The sequence below is a fragment of the Diceros bicornis genome, chromosome 2, assembly GCF_020826845.1.
Source record: "Diceros bicornis minor isolate mBicDic1 chromosome 2, mDicBic1.mat.cur, whole genome shotgun sequence".
NCBI classification, from domain to species: domain Eukaryota; kingdom Metazoa; phylum Chordata; class Mammalia; order Perissodactyla; family Rhinocerotidae; genus Diceros; species Diceros bicornis.
In genome coordinates, this window is record NC_080741.1 from 46,648,819 (window position 1) to 46,672,537 (window position 23,719).

The 23,719-nt window shown below is 46.3% G+C and overlaps 2 protein-coding genes across 12 annotated transcripts in view; one reads left to right on the forward strand and one right to left on the reverse strand.

The window, feature by feature from the left end:
• Positions 1-23,719, reverse strand: part of ZDHHC3 (zinc finger DHHC-type palmitoyltransferase 3) — a 68,180-nt gene that overhangs the window by 35,298 nt on the left and 9,163 nt on the right. For 4 of the 8 annotated variants that reach the window (XM_058556568.1, XM_058556550.1, XM_058556581.1 and 1 more), the window contains exons 1-2: positions 22,788-22,877; positions 6,671-7,000 (exon numbers count right to left, since the gene is read on the reverse strand). In XM_058556568.1, coding sequence (XP_058412551.1) covers positions 6,671-6,976 — 306 coding nt within the window. In that variant the 5' untranslated portion in view covers positions 6,977-7,000; positions 22,788-22,877. Of the gene's footprint in view, positions 1-6,670; positions 7,001-22,787; positions 23,164-23,719 lie in introns of those variants that run through there. The other 4 variants (XM_058556544.1, XM_058556555.1, XM_058556562.1 and 1 more) reach the window with 1 other exon arrangement.
• LOC131415073 (exosome complex component RRP42) overlaps positions 23,081-23,719 on the forward strand; it is a 54,776-nt gene continuing 54,137 nt past the window's right edge. For 2 of the 4 annotated variants that reach the window (XM_058556522.1, XM_058556536.1), the window contains exon 1: positions 23,081-23,163. In XM_058556522.1, coding sequence (XP_058412505.1) covers positions 23,107-23,163 — 57 coding nt within the window. In that variant the 5' untranslated portion in view covers positions 23,081-23,106. Of the gene's footprint in view, positions 23,164-23,185; positions 23,353-23,719 lie in introns of those variants that run through there. The other 2 variants (XM_058556533.1, XM_058556534.1) reach the window with 2 other exon arrangements.

Here is a 23,719-nt window from a genome sequence, read left to right on the forward strand (position 1 = left end):
CATGCAAGGCCACCACCAATCCAGTGTCACCTCCCTCCCTGGACAGTCCCGCCCTGTGGACTACCTGGAGTTTCCCACAAGCACCATGCTCTCAAGTCTTCCTCTTGTGCCCTTACAGACCCCATATTAGCACCTCCCCTCCAGCCTGCCAGGTACCTCCTTGCCTCTTGCACCCAAACCAACTCACTCAGAGATCACCTCCTCTGCCTTCTTCATAGTGGCCCCAGGCCACACCCGAGGCAGAACCCATCACTTGGCCTTGGTGCTACGATAGCTTATATTTGTCTTATAAAACCTATCATTTAATTACACACCGATCTCTCCTATGTGACTGTAAATTCCTGGAGGACAGAGACAATGTCTTTCAACTTGTAGCCCAGTGAATTGCCCAGGGCTTGGCGTACAGCAAGTATTCAATAAACCCAAGCTGAATAATAATGATGATACAACAGATATGTATTGAGGGCTTACATGCCAGGCACAGTTCCAAATGCTTTACTGTATTTTGTCAGTTAATTCTGACAATAAACCTATGAGGTAGAGACTACGCCATTCCTCATTTTATAGATGAGGGTAACTAAAGCAGAGAAGTTAGGCAACTTCCCAAGATCATATGACTAATAAGTGGCAGAACCAGGAATCAGATCCACGCAAGCCAAGTCTAGAACCTATGCCTCTGTCAGAAGACAACTTACATATTTATTAGATGTTTCTATTTAAGTGACTTGAGGAGGCTTCTTTTTATTGTCTTGATGCCATATTCATTCTCCTGCCAACAACTGTATCACCACGCTAACATAAGACCAAAACAGGCCCAGGACAATAAGGCCAGTTTCAATTAAGTATCCAGGATAATTATGATGATGTAAAAAGGACACAATGGAAAGCAATGGAAACACGTTCCAAAGAAGCACCAATGATTCCACTGATTTTAAGCAACAAGGATGAAAACCTGCTTAAATTGTTTCAGGGGCCATGGGATCAAGGCATGTGCACACCTAGTGGTCTGAGCAGAAACTCTCCCTCTATTAGCTCTGCCGAGAACAGGGTGACCAGCCCCAGGTCTGTGTCACAAGGCCATCTGTCTCCTCCACAGAAAGGTAGTGCTAAGTGCTCCAAGGAACTCAAGGGTGGGTTTGGAAGCATTTAACTGTTTTCCCAAATTGGTTTTTTCCCTTTTGTTATGTTAAGGAGATGCAACCACCAACCACCCTGAACCAGACCAAGCCTCACCACAAGAGCTACGCCCACGACCTTTGCCTTATTTTTAATGTTAAGATCTCTCCAGGAGGAGCTTAGGTCTCAATACTGTAACCTGCAGTGTATGTGGAAGGATGTTTTCCAACTGAGCCTGCCCAAGAGAATACCCACCTCTTCCTTGCAAACATTCATTCCCCATCTGATATAAAATGTCCCTGCTTCCCTTTGTTCAGGGACATCATGACTTTGGAAATGATTCCTCATGGTCTCCTATTTGCTGCAAATACACTTTACTCTGTGAGACAACTTCCACTGGTGTAGAGCCTTATTTAACTCGCCAGGAGGCGAACCCACTTGGGTTACCCACAGTAGGAGGTAGGTAATCCCCCAATTGGTCACATTCCTCTCTCTGGAGCTAGAAAGACTTTCCAGTTGGTACTTATAAGTTACTGAGTGGCATGTATGAGAAGTTGCCTGGCACAAGGGAGGATGTAACACCTACTCAAGTGAACCCTGAGGCAAGTGTCCTGACCTAGGAATGTGCCAAGACCTCTGGGCAAGACGGGCGAGGCCCTTCTCTGGCTGCACCCAGCACGCAGCCTGTTACACGGTCCACTGCAGGAAAGCCTAGTGCTATTCCTCCTGTGTTCCTGTGAGCCCAACATCATGCTCCGTGCTACCGGCCTAAGCAAATACTTACTGCTTCTGTACACGGTTGTGCTCAATAAGGTCACTGAGAGAGGCTCCAGAAGGGAATACTAACTGCACGTTGAAGTGAGCCCTGCTCTTTCCACTGATGAGTTTTGGCAGCTGAAACTAAAATCGGTGGCCTGCAGTGGTCTGAGATAGTCATGCGAGGTCTGTTTATAGCCAGGTGTTCACAGGGTAGGATTCAAAGGGAGGGAGAGGCAGCGGCAGGCAGACAGATGAATTTTCTTTTCCTTAACAATGGTTAAACTGTATCGATTTACATTCCTCCTTTTTGCAAATCTCAGGTTTGAGATAATTTACAATGACGTTAATAAATGATTAGGTCCAAAGAAAGGAGGAGCAAAAAATGCTGATCAGAGGGTTTACACAATTGCTGTGACTGTGCAGTGCTTGGCTTTTGAGCTTCCCGGCAGCCAGGACAAAAAGAAACAAGTTATGTCTCTCAGCTGTAAGCTTCTTCTGGGACACAGAAGATCTGTGTCGTAGATCTAAATTTTAAAGGGAATCCCTCAGGATTCTTGAGGGAGTTCACAGAATGAGGAATTAAAAATGTATTTGTAACTGGAAAAGGTGGTGAAATTGGAGGAGGGGGGAAAAGAGAGAGAGAGGTACCAAGATAAGGGTTTCTGAGTCCAGGTTTTCTTCAAGAGGCTGCCTCTTCTGGGCAGTGGAGCCACTCTAGACCTCTAAACGTCTGAAGCATTTCAGGAACAAAGAAAGCTCCTTTGATGACATTATGCAACCTCAGAGCGGGCAAGGAGAGGGCATCCTGAGATCAAACACCAGTCTGACTTGGGCTCCTGCCCACGTCCATGCCGCCTCCAGGCCAGCCCACCTGCCAAGTGAGGCACCTGCCCCTCTGTCCCTCTGTCCCCTGCCCTCTCTTTATAGCCCTATCCCTTTTACCCCATTTCCCAAATGGGAGTTTTACCTCTGAGGGGGCTGCTTACACATTTCCCTCTTCCCTTTTCTGCTCAAGCTCTACATGGGCCCCATTTACTTCTGTGTTGGAGTAAATGTTTGCTCAATGGTCCAGAAAGCTGTGGTGGTTGCAATTGTTCCGATGTTACATTGAGAACAACAATTTCAGAGCTGGAAGTAGTACAGTAACTGTTTGGGGGAGACTATAAGAGATTTTTTCTTTTCTAATAATACTAACAAACCAAAATGATACACAATGCATACATTGTTATACATTATTTATAATCTTAGGATGTAAGTTTTTCTGAAAAATTTGTATGCAACATGAATTCTTGAGATTCAAACACGATCACCCTGTTAGGGAACTCTTTGCAATCCTGTAGTGATGCCCTTCTAAAAACATACTCTCCCTGCAGGGTTAACAAGGAACCCTAACTGATCTGCCTTCACTGTGAGATCTGGGCTCCCAACTCTGCCCCTTGGAAGCCCAGGGTGCCCCAGGGGCTCCCACCTCTGCAGCTCCACCTCTCTCTGTTTTACACACTGGGTTTTGCATCAGGTGTCATTTGCTGGGAGTGGAGAGAGGCAGGTGGCAGCATAAAGAGCCTGAGATGCGGCACATCTGTTGGACATACTTTGGCACATCTGTTGGACATACTTTGAGTTGCTCCCCTAACTAATGGTAGAGATTTGACAAATGCTTCACTTTTTTGCTCAGTTTTCTTTGGGGCCACCAGCAAAAGACACCCATGAGAAGCTGACTGGCATTGGGATATAGTCTGGCTTCCCCTTATTTGGAACTGGAAGCTGAGCAACACACCACAGTGAGAATCATTCTCTTCAGACTGAGGGGGTCTCTGGAGAGGCCATGTGAGTCAATGCGGGGGTAACAGAACATACACGAGGGCAGCAAGAACGCCAGGATGGAAGCTTCTCTCACCCCTACTTAACATCCAGTTCCCTGATTCACATGCCCTCTAGAAATCAATGACCTCCACACTCCACTCTCTGATCCTGACTCTCCACCAGCCCCAAACCTGGCTATCTACTGCCCATCTGATGTCTCTGCTTACATGTAATATGGACACAGTTTGGCCAGAACAAAAGCCTGATTTCTCTCCAAAATCTGTTCTCCCCAGATTCAATAAATGGTACCAGCGAGGGCCGGCCCCATGGCTTAGCGGTTAAGTGCTCGTGCTCCTCTGCTGGCGGCCCAGGGTTTGGATTCCGGGTGTGCACCGACGCACCGCTTGTCCGGCCATGCTGAGGCCGCGTCCCACATACAGCAACTAGAAGGAGGTGCAACTATGACATACAACTATCTACTGGGGCTTTGGGGGAAAAAAAAAATAAATAAAATTATAAAAAAAAAAAAAAAAAATGGTACCAGCGAATCTCCCTCCTCTATTCTGCCAGCTCTTCTGAATGGCGGTTCTCAGATCTGGCAGAACATGAGACACCTGGGAGTTTTAAAGCACCCCAGTACCCAGGGCTCCCCCTTGCCCAATTACAGTAGAATCTCTGGGGGTGGGGCCCAGGTATCAGTACTTTTTGAAAGCTCCCCAAAGGATTCTAATGTACAGCCAGGCTTGAGAATTGGTGGCTTAAAATAGACTCTAAATCCAACAGCTTCTCTCCAGCTTCACTGCTCCCACTGTGGTCTGAGCCACCACCATGGCTTGTATGGACCACTGCAATAACTCTCATCTTCCTGCTTTTACTTCTCTACCTCAAACCCCCATCACAAGCACAAGGCATTGTCTTTTTAAAAATCAGGTCACATCACGCCTCTCTAATGGCTGCCCACTGCATTTAGAATATAGACCAAAGTTCTCACGAGGCCTACAAAGCCCTGCCTGATCTGGCTTCTGCAGCCCTCTCCACCTCTTCTAGCTCCTCTTGCCCCGACTCACCATGCTTCGGTCACTCTGGTCTTAGTCCTGTTTCTCAAACATGCCAAGCACCCTCCTACCTCTGGGACTTTGTACCTACTCTCTCCTCTGCCTGGAATGCTCTGTCCTCAGATCTTCACCTGTCTGACTTGCAGCTTCACGTCATTCAGGTCTCAGCTCAAACGGCATCGCCTCAGAGAGGCCTTCTCAGATCTCCTTGATCCAAAGTAGTCCCCCTCGCCTCCCAAAAATCACATTATCTGGATCACTCTTTTGTGTAAAATCCTCAGGGGCTCTAGACCGTTCCCCATCATCCAACCCCTATCCTACTTCTTTGGCCCCCCACCCACGCCACCAACCCAGACCTATTCTCCTCCTAAGTTCCCACCATTCCAAAGAACTCCTGGTTGCCTAGAGGAGCCACACTCCTGCATTCCTGTGACTTTGTACATGCTGTTCCCTCTGCCTGGAATGTCGTCAATGTCTTCCTGCCCTACCACCCTCCACCTCCCCTGCCCACATGCACTGCTGACAAGGACTGGCTTGGGCATCACCTCCTCCAAGTAGTCACCCTGTGTAGATTGGTTAACATCCCCTCCCTTGTTCTTCCACAGCAACCCATGCTTCCTTCTGCCATAGCCTTCATCACACGGGGCTAGCCTCACCTGTCTTCTCCCCTAGATAGAGGGCACCTTGAGGGTAGGAATAGTGCCTAGGTCTTAGCAGACACTAAATTATAAGCTGAGCAAAATAATGTCTTTTACTTCTGTATCCCCAATAGTAAGAAAATCACAAAAATTTCTGAATAAACCCTTAACTTGTTTCTAGTATGATCAAGTTGATGCTACTGGGAAAACTCTTTCACATCCTTATGTTTCGAGGCACTTACAATCATAACCATGTACTTCATTTCCTTCAGGTGACAGCTGTTCAATGATCCCACAAGCGGCACTAACACCAGGCCAACAGGCCCCTGCCTGCCGGTGTGTCTCCCCAGGCATGTGCAGGAAAAGAGGCGCTGTCTGGACTGGCTGCTGACATGTACTTGAGCTGGGACAGCTGCTTTCCCTTGGCACGGACTAACAATCCACCATCTGAGCCAGTAGGAAATGGAGCCCTTCGAGAAGGGAACTAGCGCAGGACCCACATCTTTACTGCGCCTTCCCTGGGGCTCACAGAAATGAAATCTGTGTGGCCAGTACCACTGCCATTAGCAGCGCTTTCCCTTTCTTAATTTAAACACACTTGTCCCATATACTGAAACAATTAAGTACATGAGGTCTTTACCTCTCTTGCTTTTCCCATACAAGATAATGAACAGAAACAGAGGATTTAATACCAGGGTACACAACATTCAATAGCCACTTGCACAGCTTGGTATATTTAGCTACGTCATCGGCAGAATACCACTGCTTTACCCACAGATATTCACCAAAAGGCACTTGCTGCGGCCTGAAACAGGCTTGTCCAGCTTTTTAGGAAAAGATGAGCTTTGCCCAAACAAAGTGAAGGCCATTTCTGTGCAGGTTCCTGGAATTGGATAGGCTTTAATTTCAAATGCACCTAGCTCCAGTGCTGTCTTCGCTGGGAAGCCCCGCCCTGACCCAACCCCACAGCATGCTTTCCCTCCAATCATCTGGCCATAGTCTCCATGTTACCTGACTACACCTTTCTAAATAGAGGCTAGGTTTCCCCTAGACCAAACCTCTCCCATAGCAGGCTCAATTAATGTATATACCAACGTACACATATTATCATTCAACCAAGACAAGCAGGCTGTGGCACAGATGGTGTCTCCTCAGTGAGGCCAAGTCCACTTTCCCACCCCAGCCCTGGCGCTCCTGTTCTCCACACTCCCAAGGTCTGGGGGAACATGCAGGCTGCGGCCATGCCAGCGCCAGAGGAGGAGAGTGTGGGCAGGTCAAAACAAGCCCAGACATACTCACGGGGTCCGTCAGCATGGCCCGGCAGTGGGAAGCCAGGGCCAAGAAGGCCAGCAGGTTGAACACAATTCCATTGATGATGCTGTACACGTAGTCTCGGGATGGAATCAGCATAACAAAGAGGACCACAAACTCCGCATAGAGGACCAGAAACCAGGTGACAATGGCACAGGCAATGCCACAACCATCCCGGATAAACCACATGGTTCCCACAGCACTGGGGTGGGGAGGTGGGACGCACTTCTCCGGCTGGAGGTATTCTGGCTTCCGCTCAATGTTTCGGAAGTGGTGGGCGGGGATAAGCATCATAAGCTATTCTGTCCATACTGGCATCTGGAAGAGAGAGGAAAGAACCCAGAAATTTGGTGTTGTCTTGTCATCAAGGAGACTTGACAAAATTACCTTTCCAAAGTAAGTCATGAGTATCTATGTGTGAACCTCTTGCAGAAAAGCTGCCTAAACCTTCTGTTCATTTAAAATGTGAGTTCTCTTCCCTGGTCCTGAGAGTTAACTTAGCCTTTGTGAAATGGGGCCACCTTGTTCAAAGCCTTCACATGACAGATAATGAAAAGACAGCCTTCAAAGGGCAAACGCCTTGCCCAAGGTCAGCCAGGGCAGTGGCAGCACACACAGCACACCAACTTAGAGGTGGGACTAGAACCTACAATTCCTCTTTGACAGAGGATCTACTGGGCAGACAGTGTCTCAACAGATACATTCAAATTTTGACCTAAAACACAAAGGGGCAAGGGGCGGAGTACCAAGCCCTCTGGGAAAACTCTCTTCAGCAGTAACACTGCTGCCTCTGCACCATGGACAAACCCAGAGACAGATGTTGAGGCTGTGGGATTAACAAGGATGAGTAGGAGGAAAATAGCGGTTACCTGGGACTAGCGTTAAGCTGCAACCATTAAGACATTATAACTTACTGTACTGCGTGAGCTGATGATAAAGGCAAAACAGTCCCTAGGATGGGGAAAGTTCCTGAAACAAGCCAGCCTTGTCAGTCCTATGGCCAAAATGGTTTATTTTCCAGAGACAAGAGGCTCTCTGAGTTCTGCTCTCCTTGTGGGTGATGGGGCAAACTGTAGAAATGTTGGACAATGAGTCCAAAGATGTTTCCCCACACCTGGCTGTGCGACTCTGTGAGTTTTTGGCTCCCAACCTGTGAAAACACCCACATTCCAGCACCAGCCACCTCCTCACAGGTTGGTGTGAGGGTCAAGGGAGCTCCTGATGAATGCTGTAGACTGTAACACTCTGTACACGTCACAGACGGCACACATGTGTTCTCTCTAGGAAAGACATCCATTCCTTCAGAAACAAGCGCTGAGCAACGCACCCTTTCTTCCCAACAGCTGCAGCTCGAGTCTTTGGAGACAGCAATGAAATAACTAAGAATCAATAACTAAAGCCTATCTGTCCACAGCATGCAATGCCAGACACAGCGAGCTCAGATTTACCTCCTCTATTTCTTTATCTTAAACTCTGTGGCCTTTTGCATCATCAATCAGGTTTCTCAGCAACTCTGATGGTTCAAGTTCACCACTAGATGTAAGTGATAAAGCCACCCATAGCACAGTCTACAGCACAGCAAGTGACATTTCAGTCTGCCGAGAACTCAAATCACTTCATAATAGAGGAAATCACTCAAAAGCAGCCCTGGCTATGTATGTTTTTCTGAAGACTGTGGCTCTAAAGGGCAAGGGCAAGCTTTCAAAGGCTGAGTTGGGTTCTCCTCACCCTTTTGCCCAATGTTCCTTCTTCTTCCACTGCCCTCACCCCCAACAAAGAAAGGGCACCTACACTGAATACAGTACAGTCATGAAAAGTAAGGATGTGTCCAAAAAGCTAAGAGGGCAGAGCAGGAACTACTACTCAAAACGACATATTCTAGAGTCAAAAGTTGCACAGACTAATAATGCAAGAATAAGGCCAGGGACTCCCCTCCCAGGGCGGCAGAGAGTTAACGGCTGACAGGCAGTTAAATGTGTGCTGTGGGCTAGTCCAAAGGAACATCGACCCAGCAAATACTGAGTGACTACCACATGCTGGGCACACTGTGTTGGGACCTAGAGAACAAGAAGCATGGCACATATGGAATAACCCATCCCAAGTACGGTAAAAGTGGTGGTTCTTGATGGTCTATCAACTAGAAGTTTCCAATAAAGCAACCCTGTGCTCTCCAGAAGGCAGTGGCATTTAGCGCTGCCAGTGACACCCTAGAGGCATGAAAAGATATAGGGACACCTTCTGAAGCACCAACCAGAAGGATAGCAGGAGACTGCAGACCAGGGATGTCTGGGACCTGACCTATGCCCAGCAAATTCTAAAATTCCAAACTCTGTTCAACTAAAAGCAAACAAACAAAAAGATGAAAACCCACAATGATTCAAAAGCTCAACAATTGACAACCTCCAAATGTAAGTGTTCTCTTGGGTTTTCCTGCTGCCATACAGATTTGTATATACGTATACCACCTATGTTCCCACTATCACTATTTAAGCTCTAACCAATAAAGTTTTATTGGACCACAGTCACACCATTAGATTGCATATTGTCTATGTCTGCTTTTGCATTATAATGGCAGAGTTGACTAGTTGTGACAGAGACAGTATGATCCAGTATGACCCACAAGCCTAAAGTACTTACTCTCTGGCTCATTACAGAGGTTTCCTGACCCCTAGTTCTAGGCACCTCTTAACCACCAAATAAATGACTGAGATCCATCTCGACTCCTGCTTCCCCTGAAGAACAGCTTGTGGTGGCGGAGATGGTCAGTTACAACTCACCAGCCCACCCCTGTCTGCTGTAGCATAACCTCCATCATCTGCAGAGGGTCATCTCATCACAACCTGTGGGCTCCACCAAACCATTCTCCAATGATCATAAATGGTATGGTTTTCAGAAAAGGATGATCACTGAAAATAAGTCTGAGAGCAATGCTCCTGTTTAGATACTTCCAGTGATTAAATTATGTCCCCAGTATATTCAGAGTAGTTGATTGTATTCTAGCCTCTGACAATTGCTCATTCTTGATTGTACATACGGCAATGACTTGACTAAATTAGAGTTATGTTTCATATGTGGGGTTTTACTGAGAATAAGCCCTTCCATATAAGTAAATTTCCCAGGTAACTGTAGCTTGCTCCTAAGCAGAAACATACTTTAAAGATTTGGATGGTTAAGATGGAAATCTTAAAAATAAAAGCAAAACCAAAATTTAAAAAAAAGATATTATAGCCATTCCTGTCTTAAGTACAATTATTATCCATTTCTTTGGAATGAGATAGAGTCATTACTAGGAACATCAGTTACTGGAGTGTGTTAGGTAATGATGTCCTCAGGGGTACAGAGATTCACTGGGCTCTCGGCCTCACACCAGCTGGTCTGTTCAGACTATTATAATTGTAATTCCAGCATCTCCTTTGTATGGTTCTTTGTCTTCCTCCTCCATTCCCGGCTACTGTCATTTCTGTGTCTCTAGTTACCAGTCCTCCCAACATACTTTCTATTTACTACTGCTAATTGGCTGTTGGCTAGAAAAGCAAATAAAACTAAATCTTGTTAGATTTGTTTATAAAAGAAGGGTACTCATTTTAGGTAATAGGTCTTTAGGGAAGACTTGCTCTGCTCTCCCACCATAAGCTCTTGAGGGCTGCAAGCCCTGTCTTTTCATTAGCCCAGTGCCTGGCACGTAGTAGTCACTTACTTCATGTGTTCATTACACGAATGCATGAGTAAAAGGCATGAGCTTTGTGACCCCAGGCTCACCTCTTGGAGGACCTGTCTGCTTACTTTCAGTGGCCATATTCTAGATGGCGAAGGGTGCACCAGATAGGACCAGGAAGAAGGTGGACTGGGACTCTTACTCAAGTAATCAGAATGTTCTATCCTCGAACAATGAGGGACCAAAGAGTGTACAGATTTTCCCATTGCCCCTCACTGGTGAGTGAGAGCCTGTGATCTGGGAAAGGACTCAGCCAAGGGTGCACCTGGCAGAGCTAGACACTAAGTGTTGAACTGAAGAGCACGTTTCAATCCACACTTTAGAGTTTCAAAATATCCCAATCAAAACCAAGCGAGGCATACTACTATAAAAAGTTTACTTGGCCCCCAGCCCCACCAAAACAATGGAAGCAGCTTTCCAATAAGGATTTGTTCGTTAAATTAGCCAAACGAAAATCTGAGAAATATGGGGAAAAACCCACGTTGAAATGAACTGTAGACATTTCCTTCACTCTGTCCGTAACAACAATACTGACAATACTGGCAACAATACTGGCAAATACTGACCTCTTTTCCTTTTCTATTTTGAATTAGGGAAACTCCAATCCTCGGGGTTGAGCAGCGACTCTTTGCCAAGGACCCACTCCCCACTCGAGTCCTTGCTTGAGAGGAGTTGGGGCAGAACTGGTTGCTTGGGCGTCTGGGGCAGGTACACGAGGAGGCTGGTGGGTCCCAGAACCCTCAGTACCACCCCTGCCGGACACCTCATACCCTCCTCCAGCCCCCACCCCGCCCCGGCACCCCATTCCCTTGCCCTATTTGCTCTTGAAGACTTCTCTCTTCAATTCAACTCAACTCAAAGACATTCATGGAGCAGCCACTAAATGCAAGGAACTGTGCAGGGGCCTCACACATAAGGGATGATGAGTACAATAATGTGTCTGTGCTGCCCTGTTCAGCCCTGCCATTCCCCTCTCCCAGCTCCCAGTCTGGTAAGACTAATCTTATTTGCTTTTTTCTACTAACCTGCAAGTCCCATTTTGTTTAGTTTTGTAGCTTGGTATCTGACATGAGTATGTGCTCAACTCAACAGTTCTTGAGTGAATGGATACATAAACCAGACAGACACACTCCACAATAATCCTAACACATAGGTGACTAATGAACAGCACAACAGAGGGGCAGTACCCCAAACAAACAAAAACCCCCACAAAACCAGAAGTGAGATAAATAGACTTTTTCATGGCAAGGACTTCTGAAGGGGCGGGATCTGAGCAGGGCATGGAGCCAGGTGAAGTGTATTGCTTAGATAAGGGCAAGGGGGTGGGTAGACCTGCCAGGGCCAGTGGTGGCGCTGGTGGGGGCTGGATGTCCAGGGCTGTGTGCATGTACATGAGTGTGTACATATGCGGGCTTTGTTGGGAATGGGGTGGGGGAGGATAACTGGAAATGAAGTTTTAAAGGTAGGGAGAAGGTTATGTTTTACAAGGCCTCAAATTTCATGATGTGTTGGGACTTCACCCTGGAGGTAATGGTGAGCAACTATAGTTTCTGAGGAAAGTTGTGAGAGGACCATATTCATGCTACAGTAAGGCCACTCTGGCAGTGACAGGCAAGACAGACAAGAGGACTCAGTCCAGAGGCCAAGGAGCCCAGGGAGGCACTAAGGCAACAGGCCTGAGTCCCAGTTTGGTGGAACTGAGGTTTTTCTTCCTCTAAGTAGCTACCAGTTTTCCAAAGAAAGATCGAGAACAACGATCATTTTGCAATTTTAATTATAGTACTCTACATTGTACTTTTTTGGTCAAAGGTTTTGTAGCATTAAAAAGAGTTGGCTTTTCCATATGTTAGTAATCCATGTCCAAAGTAATTATTCTTTCCACTTGACAGAGGAATGCACTGAGGCCCAGATAGATGAAGGGACTAAGCCCTGGGGCTAAGGAAGTCATTGGAGAAAAAGATTCACAGCATCAGAGAAGTTCTGGAGCTCCCTAGAGCTAGAGATCCTGATTAGAAAGATGCAGTGTCAGAATGACAATCTGAGCTCTATGGGGGGCAGTATGTCCTGTCATAAGTCTAAGGAAATCATCTACTCTTCCTTCTTAGAGTTTCAGAAGCCAAAACCAAGAAATGACTGAAATTAGAGCTAATTTTCTAAAAAAACCCCACTGCTTCTGGTCCAGAGAATTGCCTCCAGATCCATCTATGGATAACAGACGTGCTTCACGATGCCTGACCACAAGTGGGTCCTTCCACTAACCCAGACAGCCAGACACAAATGTATTTAGTGAAATGCAGTCTGGGGTCCTATCCTATGAGCCCAAGGGACTGGGGTGCTGGGTCGCCTTTGGGGTATACCACTTATGATTCAATTCCCAAGCTCCTATCCACGGCTTGGCAACTCAAAGGATTTGAAAATGGTGATGCTAATGCCAAGCTCACAGGTCCCAAGGCTGGATGCCTGGCCAAGTGTTGACTATTAGTGATGGGCAGAATCCAGCTATAGTGTCTGTAGTTAATTATCATTTGTTGAATAGGGGGCAAATACTTATAAATCCATCACCTGGCCTAAGAAAACTGACCCAAAGCCTATGCTTTATGAACAGGGGCTAAAGGCATGACCAGCACATAAAACATAAAAGTTCTGCACTGGATGTATTAGAGTGCCAAAACTCCACTGTTCTCAATTCAACGAGTGTCCCAAGAAACCCAGATCCTCTCAGACTGCCAACAAGTTCTACTTCGCCTGCTTTCATGAGACAAGATCCTATACTGAAGTCATGGAATAGTTCAGCGAGATCTAAAACCAAATCCTTAAGGGCATCTCAAAGTACCTTGTGAAGATTATTTTCCTAAACCACACCCACCCACATCCTCACATCCACACATTCATTCATGCACAGCATACAGCAGATCTTGGGACTGTATAGATTAAAGTAGCATTTACAAAGGACAATGAACCCAGACACTAAGGCTTGTAGGAAATATCTGTACACAGACTGGTTTAACAAACTCAAAATCAGTTGCAATTATTTTCTCTTGGCTTAGAGATAAGGTTTATCCAAATATATATATAAAAAAAATTAAAGGATTAAACCTTCTAGGTCCCTACTAGTAAGAACTATATCGTTGAAACTCAATTTCATCAACTCCTTAGCAGATGTCACAAACATCAGCAAGGTAGTAGAAACTCATAAATAGGAAGCTTTTAACTTAGGTCAAAATTTGTTTCAGGTGACTATCTAAAATTTTAATAAATCTAGTATTATGCTGGACTGCTATTGGGGGACTGGGCTGGCATCCTCTTGAACTTGTCCTAAACATTGAATTCTCACCTAACCTAATTTTTAGCACAGTTAAATAACTCAGTCTACCCTTAAACAATCACTTAAAAGGTCCACTGAAAGAAGGTAACATCTTTTCTGATATTTCCATCATAATTCTCAACTGAAATTCATCTTAATGAGTAGATCAATACCTTCTATGGTTTAAATCCTACTGTCTTAAGAATATGGTGTTTGCCTCTTTTAGAACTTCTCACATTTTAGAGTGATAGACTTCAAGTCTAAAAGTATTCACAAGCCAGCCCTGCAACTTCAAAGATGAATAAATGGTCCATGCCCTAGAAGCTTTAGAAATGAATCTGATCAAGCAGAAAATTAATTTATCTGGGCTACAATTTTCTTAATTTACTTTGTGTAAGGATTTAAAAGGATTGTAAATTTTATACCCATTTTTAGATGAAACTCAGAAAAACAAAGAATGAATCATGAATCACTATGTTTGAAATATTTCATGAAAAACTAGAATGAGTCACTAAACTTTTTCCAAAAGGTAAGGGTGTGCCTTTCCAAAGGAAAGGTGACTTATCTTCTACAACACACCCTGCCAGCTAAGGAAGGTGTCCAGACAGGCAGAGCACCCTGGCCTGTTCCATGAGATCTTTACCAACAAGTCTATATTGTTTCTGCCTCTACAGGAGGGTCTGTCTCCCTCTGCCTGTCTCTTGCTTCTGTCATACTCAACTTTCAATGAAAAAATTAAAAAAGAAAAAAAGTAAAATATTGCACCCCCAAACCAAACCCTATACACACTAAAGTACACTGAAGGAACCAGGAAGTGGTCAGTAAGGTAAATTTGCCTTCTTGCCTCATAACTGGCCACCTTCTTATAAATCCCACTCATGCACACACTCAAACTCCTAACAATGGGTCTTCATTTCAGAAAAAAGTTTAGGATTTTAGCTGATAGAGCCAAAAGTTCCTCCACTTATTAAAACTGACTATTGTACTACAACTGGCTAGTTTACCATCTCCTGGCTTTCTAGATCTATTAAAAAAATACACACTCACATATGTGATGACATAATATAGGTCACAAATGTTGGGGATCAGTAGAAACTACTCGTTTGAGTAACACATTCTACTTTCCCTTTTTATGGGTATGCTTTATCATACGTTGCAACAATGAGAAAAATTAATGAGACAACTTGAAAACAAGACCACACATAAGATTAACTGGTAAAAAAAAATCACTACTTGGGGCCGGGTAGCTTAGCGGTTAAGTGTGCATGCTCCGCTACGGCAGCCCGAGGGTTCGCAGGTTCGTATCCTGGGCGCGCACTGACGCACCGCTTGTCAAGCCATGCTGTGGTGGCGTCCCATATAAAGTAGAGGAAGATGGCACGGATGTTAGCCCAGGGCCAGCCTTCCTCGGCAAAAAGAAGAGGATTGGTATGGATGTTATCTCAGAGCTGATCTTCCTCGCGGAAAAAAAAAAAAGAGAGAAAGAAAATGAAACCCTAAGTAAATAGAACAAAAGAGATAGAAATCAATAAAAATAGAAAGCAAAAAAAACAAAAGAGAAAAAAAAAAAAAAAAAAGGGGGCCGGCTCCGTGGCTTAGCGGTTAAGTGCGTGCGCTCTGCTACTGGCGGCCTGGGTTCGAGTCCCTGGCGCGCACTGCCGCACCGCTTCTCCCGCCATGCTGGGGCCGCGTCCCACATGCAGCAACTAGAAGGATGTGCAGCTATGACATACAACTATCTACTGGGGCTTTGGGGGAAAAAATAAATAAAATTATAAAAAAAAAAATCACTACTTGAGTCAGAATTTTAAAGCTGGAAGAAACCTTAAAGACCATCTAATAGATTTTAGTCAAACTCCTCTGTTTTACAGATGAGGAAATCAAAGCCCACTTGAGATTGTGCCTAAAACATATGTTTTAGACAAAACATATGGTGCTGTCTACAGGAATAGAGATGGGTACTGACATTAACTGAATGCCTGTTATGATTGAGGACTTACATAAAGTAGTTCGTTTTAATTCTTACAATAACCCAGCACAGTAGCTTTTATTATTCACTGTATAGACGGAAAGAGGCACAGAGGTTTGGGTAATATTCCCAAAGTCATATAAAGCGAGGGAGTGGTAAAGCCAGGATTCAAAGCCAGCTCTGCTTGCCACCAGAGACCCCATTAGAGCACAGCACATGGCTTTTTTTTTCTTTTGCAAGACGGGGATGGCAGGAATAGCCAAGCAGGAAACACGAATTCTGCTTCCTCCTCCCTCACACACATTTGATGGACCTGAGAAGTCACTTCAACTCAGCTTTAACGTCTTCATCTCTGAAGTGAGCAGGAAGGGCTAGATCTCTAAGCTCTGCGACTCCTTTTAAAAACCCAAGAAATGGACCCTAAGCAGACTTTCCTTCCACTAGCTCCTGGGAGCCTATAATACCCATTCTTTTTTTAAAAAGAGCATTCTTTCTTCTGTGAGTCATTTTACTTGTGGTGGCTATCTCTTTAATGGAGCATGACACCCACTAGCATGACACCTCACACACTTGGCCATCGAAAACACAGCCTTTCTGCAAGACACTCTAGGGCCTAGCTGACCTCTTCCAAACTCTAGTCCAGCCTGTCCTACAGATGCGTGAAGAAATGAAGCTCAAAGAGTCAGCTGATCTTCCATAAAATGTTTAGGGAGTTGGCTAACTTCCTTTCTAGGTCTAACGGATGGTAACTACTAGTTGCTTATGCTGCCATCTTCCTGCATTAACTCCTCTTTCCAGAAAGTCTGCAACCCAGCAGGAAAATCTTTATAAAGGCAACAATATATTACTGATCTAGCTACTCAATTACTATTTGTCAATGAGTGTGATACTACTCTCATAGTATCTGGAACCCTTTGTAACCAGGTGCACGACCTCATTTGGCACTGAACTGCCTTCTGGCCTCTGTCAGGGCAGGTTCCAAGATGGGCATATTGACTGCGGTTGCCACAGTGTGGGGCATGCTGATTGTACAGGGCGGCCTTGACCCTTACTGAGTGTCTACTACTTGCCAGGCACTAGGCTGTACGCTCACTTTCTCACCCTCTTTTTGAGATGAGGAAACTGAGGCAAGGAGAGATTTGCCTAAATTCATATTTCTAGCAAGCAGTGGAGACAGGATACACTCCTAAGCCTGCTCTCATTACAGAGCCTACTTTGAACTACTCACTACAACCATTCATTTTGCCCAATATCTAGAAAACAAAAAGGGGAGGGGTGCTGATGTTTCCACGAGTGACCTGGGTTACTTACAGTTTGACTCTCTTGCCCACACATGGTTATGCAGAGATAGTGGGTGGGCCACAAGCAGTGGTGTTCAGAGGCCACAGGCCTGAACTTAAGCATTTTATACTCTAAAGTGGGGCCTTGGCTGAACACCAGCCAACATTTAGAAGACTGATCCTGCCTTAACCCAGGAAGCAGGAGGGCCATGAAGCTTCAGTCAGGAGAGTCACCTTAAAATTGAGTCCCTAAAATCTGCTTCTGCTGGGAAACACTTCCTGTGGCACCAAATTCTAGCAGGTTGCTTTTTCTGAGAGAAAGCCCACCCACGCTAGGCAGAGACCAACCAGCAAAGGTTGCCACCTGAGGGTGTTGAAAATGGCATCTGGCCCCACATTGTGCCATGTGCAGACATGTAGCCACTGTGACATCACCCAGCTAAGAGGCTGGCTTTTTTAGAGACTAAAAGCAAAAGGGCTTGGAGGGCTCGGAAAGAGCCAGGGAAGAGGAGAGAACAACTATCGCAACTGCACCAGGCTTCAAGAATGGGAGCCACTTAGCTTGCAGGTCTCTGCTGATCCCACTTATCCTAGGCACTATAAGTGGCAATGCAAGAGCACAGCTTTGGGAGGAACGTGGCTGTAGTGTGCTCTACGAGTCCAAAGCCCCTGCCTACCAGGTGACGGGCTCTCTGGCACCTGTTAGAGGGCTTTGGAGATAGACGGGAGGCTAGCACTAAATGGAATGAAGACTGGGCCTGGAGTTAAGAGGCCAGAATTCCACTTCCAGTCCTGCCGCTCGCCAACCTCATAATTTCCGGACAGACAGTTACCCTCCCTGAGCCTCAGTGTCCTCATCTATCAAACAAGAGGGAAGACTGAGCTAACTGCTAACATCCCTTGCAGGGCTGAGATTCTGAATCCTCTGTTCTCAGGAACAAATTAAACATTTCCTTTGTTAATTTTTTGGATTTTATATTTTAACCAAAAGCATCCCTTAACTTCTTTTTCCCATTCTTTGTTAATATGCAAAAAGAAACCCACCACTTAGCAATTTTCCTGAGCATGCTCAGTTTCTTCAGTCAAGTATGGCATGTAATTACCATTTCCTTTCATTCATTCATTTAATTGTTTTCAGAGAGCAAAAAGCACTATCAAAATACATCAAATATTACGAAGTGGTAAAAAAGGGAAGTCTTAAAATTCAAAGTTAAACATGACCGTTTTTCAATGTTTAAATATTTATATATCCAGGATCTATTCTGAGTTTTACAACCTGGTAAGATATGTATTTTAGGGTAAATTGAGGCTTAGAGAGGTTAACTGACTTGCTCAAAGTCACCAAGCAAGTTAGCGACAAAGCCCAGATCTTTGGAATAGACACCCAATAGTCTTTCCACCATAGATCATTATCTTCCTAACCAACCTGCCTTTCTGAATTCTCTGCTACTCTTTCTTGGTGTAGCAATGCACACTTTGTACATAACAAAGTTAAAACTAATTGCAACAGAACTGTGGCCAGAACTATACTTGTCCCACTAGGCTCATTTTCCTAAGGTGAAAAACTGATCCTACCCAAAGGCATTCCATCTCCACTGACCCTGAAGAGGAGACACTCACGTCTTAGGTAGCTAAGCAAATCCAAATCTCTCCATACCAGGAAAGTTACAGTTTGGAGGAACCATGAAAAGATGGAGTTTGCCTGATATTTCCTGGCATTTCCTGGATGAAAGACTGAATTAGGTGTGACATGCAACGGAGGCCTTCTCACCTTCAGTCGAGAGCTAGGAATGACCTAGCCGTTTGCCTCTGGAATCTGCTTCTGAACAGGAAGGTAAATGATTAAAAAATGCAAAAACAGGAAGAAACTAGAGGTAGCATGGCATTAGCCTCTCCCCCTGCCCCCAACAGGTCAATATTAAGACACTACCCCTCCATTTCTGCTTCACACTCTGTTACTTTCTATGGCTATCAGGGTGTGTATGTGTGTTTAAATACTTCCAGATTTGCTAATGAGGATATGTGATCTCCTTTTCTTACACATGCCCTAATGAGACACAGGAAGCACCCGGCCACTCTTTGAAAATGAAACACATATGAAGACCCTTCCTCTGAGTGGGAATAAGCTTACCCATGTATTTCTATCAATTTTTCTATCACTGTAATCCCAAATTATAATTTCCAGAACAGCAAGACAGACACAGACCTGCTGGCCAGACTATCACAGGTTTTTTAATATCCAATATTCTTTAAGACAAGGCAGACAGCACAAATGCAAAGTGTTTAAAGGAAACAGATCTATAGGGAAAACAGTAGCTCACTTTTGCTTTTCTGGGGTGCTGGGCTAATCGTGAAAATGCAAAGGAAAAGACCTAAAACTGGGCTACCTCTATTTAAGACTTGGAATAAAATGTTCCCCTGCTGGGCTTTTAAGAGCTCTCTGCAACTTCAGCACCTTGGACTCAGCACTGCCCTGAAGCTCTTCTGTAACCGGTTTTTACTGCCTTAATTAACCAAGGCTAGGTGGGAAAGATTTACTCCATCTCTGTAACGTTATTGTTGCTTGCTAGTGGCTAGCAGCAGCTCTTTACCTCTTGCCCTTGATACCTGGCTTGCACAATTAGCACCTTATTATAGGCTGGCCTCTGAGGCTAATTACCATGCGCCTCAATTGAGCACTTTATTTTATTATCTTGTTCATGCACTAGTTCAAGTGCCCGGCTATAATAAATCCTAAACTCCTTTTAGGTAGGTGTGTCTTTTCAGTTTTTTATCTCTTCAGACCCACGAGAACACTAGCGACTCACAGGCATGTAAACAAATACAGTACTTCCTGATTGTTTAAAGAGCTTCTAGATGTCTATTCTGGGAGTAAGGCACATGTTTGGAATCTGGGTCTCCATGCCTATGTCAACCTTCCGTACCAGACCCATCGGCCTTCTCTGCTGTTGAAGGCTCTCCTTTGCTACTTGGAGTTAAGCTCTAGTTGGCCTGTATGTAACCTCTCCTCTTATCTAAAAGGGTTGGCTGAAACAGATATAGGAACTTCACAACAGCACCATAGTCTACATTTCTCTACAAAAACGATTCAAGGGATGTGAGTTTATGCTTGAACAGATTCCTTGTTTTCGGAATTAAAACTAATAGGGCAGTTACCAATTCCATAACCAACACAGGCCTCTTTCACTAAATACTCTGGTGAATGAAATGGAGCCCCGGGGGAAAGACTGCATAAGCGAATGGTTAGGAGTGCAAGTATGGGAGCTAGATTGCCTGGTCTCAAATCCCGGCTCTGCCACTTACCCGTAATGTGACCTGTGACTTTGGTGAAGACAATTAACCTCCATGTACCTCAGTTTCCCTATCTGTAAAATAGGGATAACAGTACCTGCTTCATAGGGCTATGGCAAGGACTGAATCAGTTAGTCTCTATAAAGTGCTTTAGAACAGTGCTTGGCACATAATAACTATGAAAGTTACTGTTAAATGAAAGTACTAGAGTACAGAGATTTAGAATAGACAGACCTACAAAACAGTATGTCCCCAAAAGAATCTGACCCGACGGAAAAACTGGTTTAACAGAATAACGTGCCATCCTTGGCTTCTTGATTTTCTGGCTATCATAAACTCTTTGAATTGCTTCACTAAACCAAAAAAGAACTCTGATTTTATGGGTTTAAAAAATGTCTAATGCATTATCACAACAAACGTGATAAAAATGTTCTGGAAGCATTGAAGTAGTGAAGGTGTAATTGTTTTTGGAGAGAATTTAAAATGAACATTCTACTGTTTACGCCTCTCATCCTATTTAGCCTAACATGTTAGACGTCATTCATAACATTATTTAGCAAATACTGCCCACTCCTCTCTAGCAAGGAACTTTTAGTCAGTTGTCAGGAAAACAGTTTAAACATATATTCTCTACTTTTTTGCGTGTGTGTGAGGAAGATCAGCCCTGTCTGCCAATCTTCCTCTTTTTCTGCTGAGGAAGACTGGCCCTGGGCTAACATCCGTGCCCATCTTCCTCCACTTTATATGGGACGCTGCCACAGCATGGCTTGCCACGCGGTGCCGGGGTGTGCGCCCGGGATCCGAGCCGGCGAACCCCGGGCCGCCGCAGTGGAGCACGCGCACTTACCGGCTTGTGCCACCGGGCCGGCCCCTATATTCTCTATTTTTAAAGACGTATTAAAAGATTTTTATGCAAAGATGATTACATGGTATCCAAACTCAGACTTTTCTTCCCATGTCTTTTCTGATCTGTCCATTTGCTGCCACTTTTTAAAGCCTCAATCCCCTTATATATCCTAGCTACTAAAACTCCACATCCAAAGATCTCTCCTTTCTGAGCAATCTCGAGCACAAAATACCATTTCTAACATCAGCATTCCCTTGTTATCTCATCAGAGTTCCTCACATAGAACCCAGGCATCCAACCACATACAATGGCATCTATGTGCCACAACAGGTGGGGCACCTGTGCTTTCATTAGGGAGGAAACCCTTCTGCCTTCACCCCTCCCAGTTTCCCTGGAGAGCAAAGTCCAACCCTGCAACATGTCTTCCCCTGTAGGTGCACCTGTAGACAACTACGTAGTAGAGTAGACATAAGAAACAACTAATGTCCAGTCTACTGAGAAGAGATCATCTATTTTGGGGCTCACCAGTTTAGTGCTTAAGAATGTGGGCAGGTACCTCCTCTCTGTACCCTCCTCTGACCCACTTCCCTATCCCACTGTGCTCATTGATGCTACCACCATAGCTCTTAACCACCACGTTCTGTGGTTATGTTGGCCCTGGAACCTTCCCCTCTGCCTGGGGAGCTTCTCTGAGCAGAAGTTGTGTTTTACTTGTCTTATGTGTTCCAAAGCTAGCACAAAGCCCACCCATAGCAAGCTCCCAATAGTTATCTGTGAAACTACTGAAGCTACTACCGATAAAAACCCAACATTCTTTGGATTATCAAGCCATCAAAGGTTACTTCCACTTTTGAGAACAGGGAGGTTCCTCAAAAACGGGACATTCGGAAAAGTCATCAGATCATCTCTTTCTTCAATCACTTGGGGTTAAATTTCCCCCATTTATCCACATGGCCCCTTTAACATGTGCATCGTACCTTGTCTGCCCTGCTGTAATGGGCTCCTTCAGTGACCCCATATTCACCTTGCAGGCATCCTTTCCGGATATCCAAGGCCCATACTCCTATCCGGCCATGGCCGGGGCTGGCCTTTTTTCGGGCAGCTGTTCACAGCTCCCAACGACCACCCCACCAAGCCAGGACTTCTAGCCATCGCTATGCCCCTCGCCAGAGCCGGTTATGAAGATTCTCCCCCTCACTCCCCTTGGGACAATGCTCTGGCGACCACCTAGGGCAAGGGGATCCAGCAAAGTCCTGGGTCAGCGTTCGGCGAGCCTCAGAGAGAGGGGGGCGGGGGGAGAATCCCTGGGCTGGAGTGAGGACGCCTCGGGACTAGTGGGCACTCACTCCCGGCCCGGACACTTCCCATCGAGAACCACCTAAAGAGGGCTGCATCGCCTCTTGTGGTCAACCATTCTGGGGACCAGGGAAATGCAGGACAGGGGGTCGGAGGGTAGGGGAGAGCGAGGAGACAGCCCCCCGGGCCAATCACGACGTCCGCCTCGCCCTCGCTCGGGGTCGGTCTCTCTTTCGGATGGACACACACAAACACACACACACGACCTGCTACTTCAACTCCAGCTCTGAGCAAACCGCGCCGCGCGCCTCTCCCACTGCGAGTCTTCCGGCTCCGGCCCCATCCCGCGCCTCTCGCCTCACCCGAGCTTTTTCACCAACCCCAGTCCGCGCTCCCAACTGACCGTGAAGCCGGAGGCAGTTTCCCAGTCCCAGACCCCCGGTGGGGCTGCCGCCGCCGTCGCCTCCCCCTGCAGACCCCGACCCGGGACCCGGCCTCGGGCTGCAGCGATGGCTCCCCGGCACGAGGCGCCTCGGCTCCCTGCACTCGGGCAGACACGGGGCGGCGCGCAGGAGAAGCCCATCGAGCTCCCGAGAGTGGCGGCGGCGGCGGCTGCAGGAGCGGCCGCCGCGCGGGTTGATGACGCACGGGCGCGGGGGGGGCGCGGTCGGCGCGGGGGCGAGGCGGGCGGATGACGTGCGGCGCGCGGGCGGCGAGGCGGCATGGCGTCGGTGGCGCTGAGCGAGGCGGAGAAGGTGTACATCATGCATGGCGTTCAGGTAGCTCCAGCAGCGGCGTCAGCGTCGGCCGCCGGGTTCCTCTCGCCCTGCGGGTCGCGACCGGCCCTCGGTTCGCGTGGGAGGAGGCGGCCGGGCTGCGGTGGCCTGGGTTTACCTCGTGATTAAACAGCTCGGCGGCCGGCGTTTGCAGCCCGAAGCCGGCAACGCGGGCGTGTTTAGGACCGGGCGGTGAGCGTCCATTTAGGACTGTATGCGTACTTGCAGCCTTACGGCTCCACAAGGTTCCGAACCCCGGTAGCAAGCGGTGGGCAGTCCCTGAGGCCTTTTCTTAGTGAGGGAGCACCATCTCTTCGGCCTTCCTGTGTCGCTTCCCTGGGCTGAGCCTCTCTTTTTTCTTCCAGGAAATGGGGGTTGGAGGTGGGCCTCTGGCCCGCTTTTCCTCACCTCGTGGTTGGGAGGCACAGGGAGAGGAGGCATCCAACGTAAAAGCGCTTTGAAAATATAAATTTCCTTACAAAGAAAGGGGGAAGGGTTTAGTTTAAAAAGCGGCTCCTCAGCCGGTAGCGTAATTGTTGGTGTTTCCCATTTTGCCAGT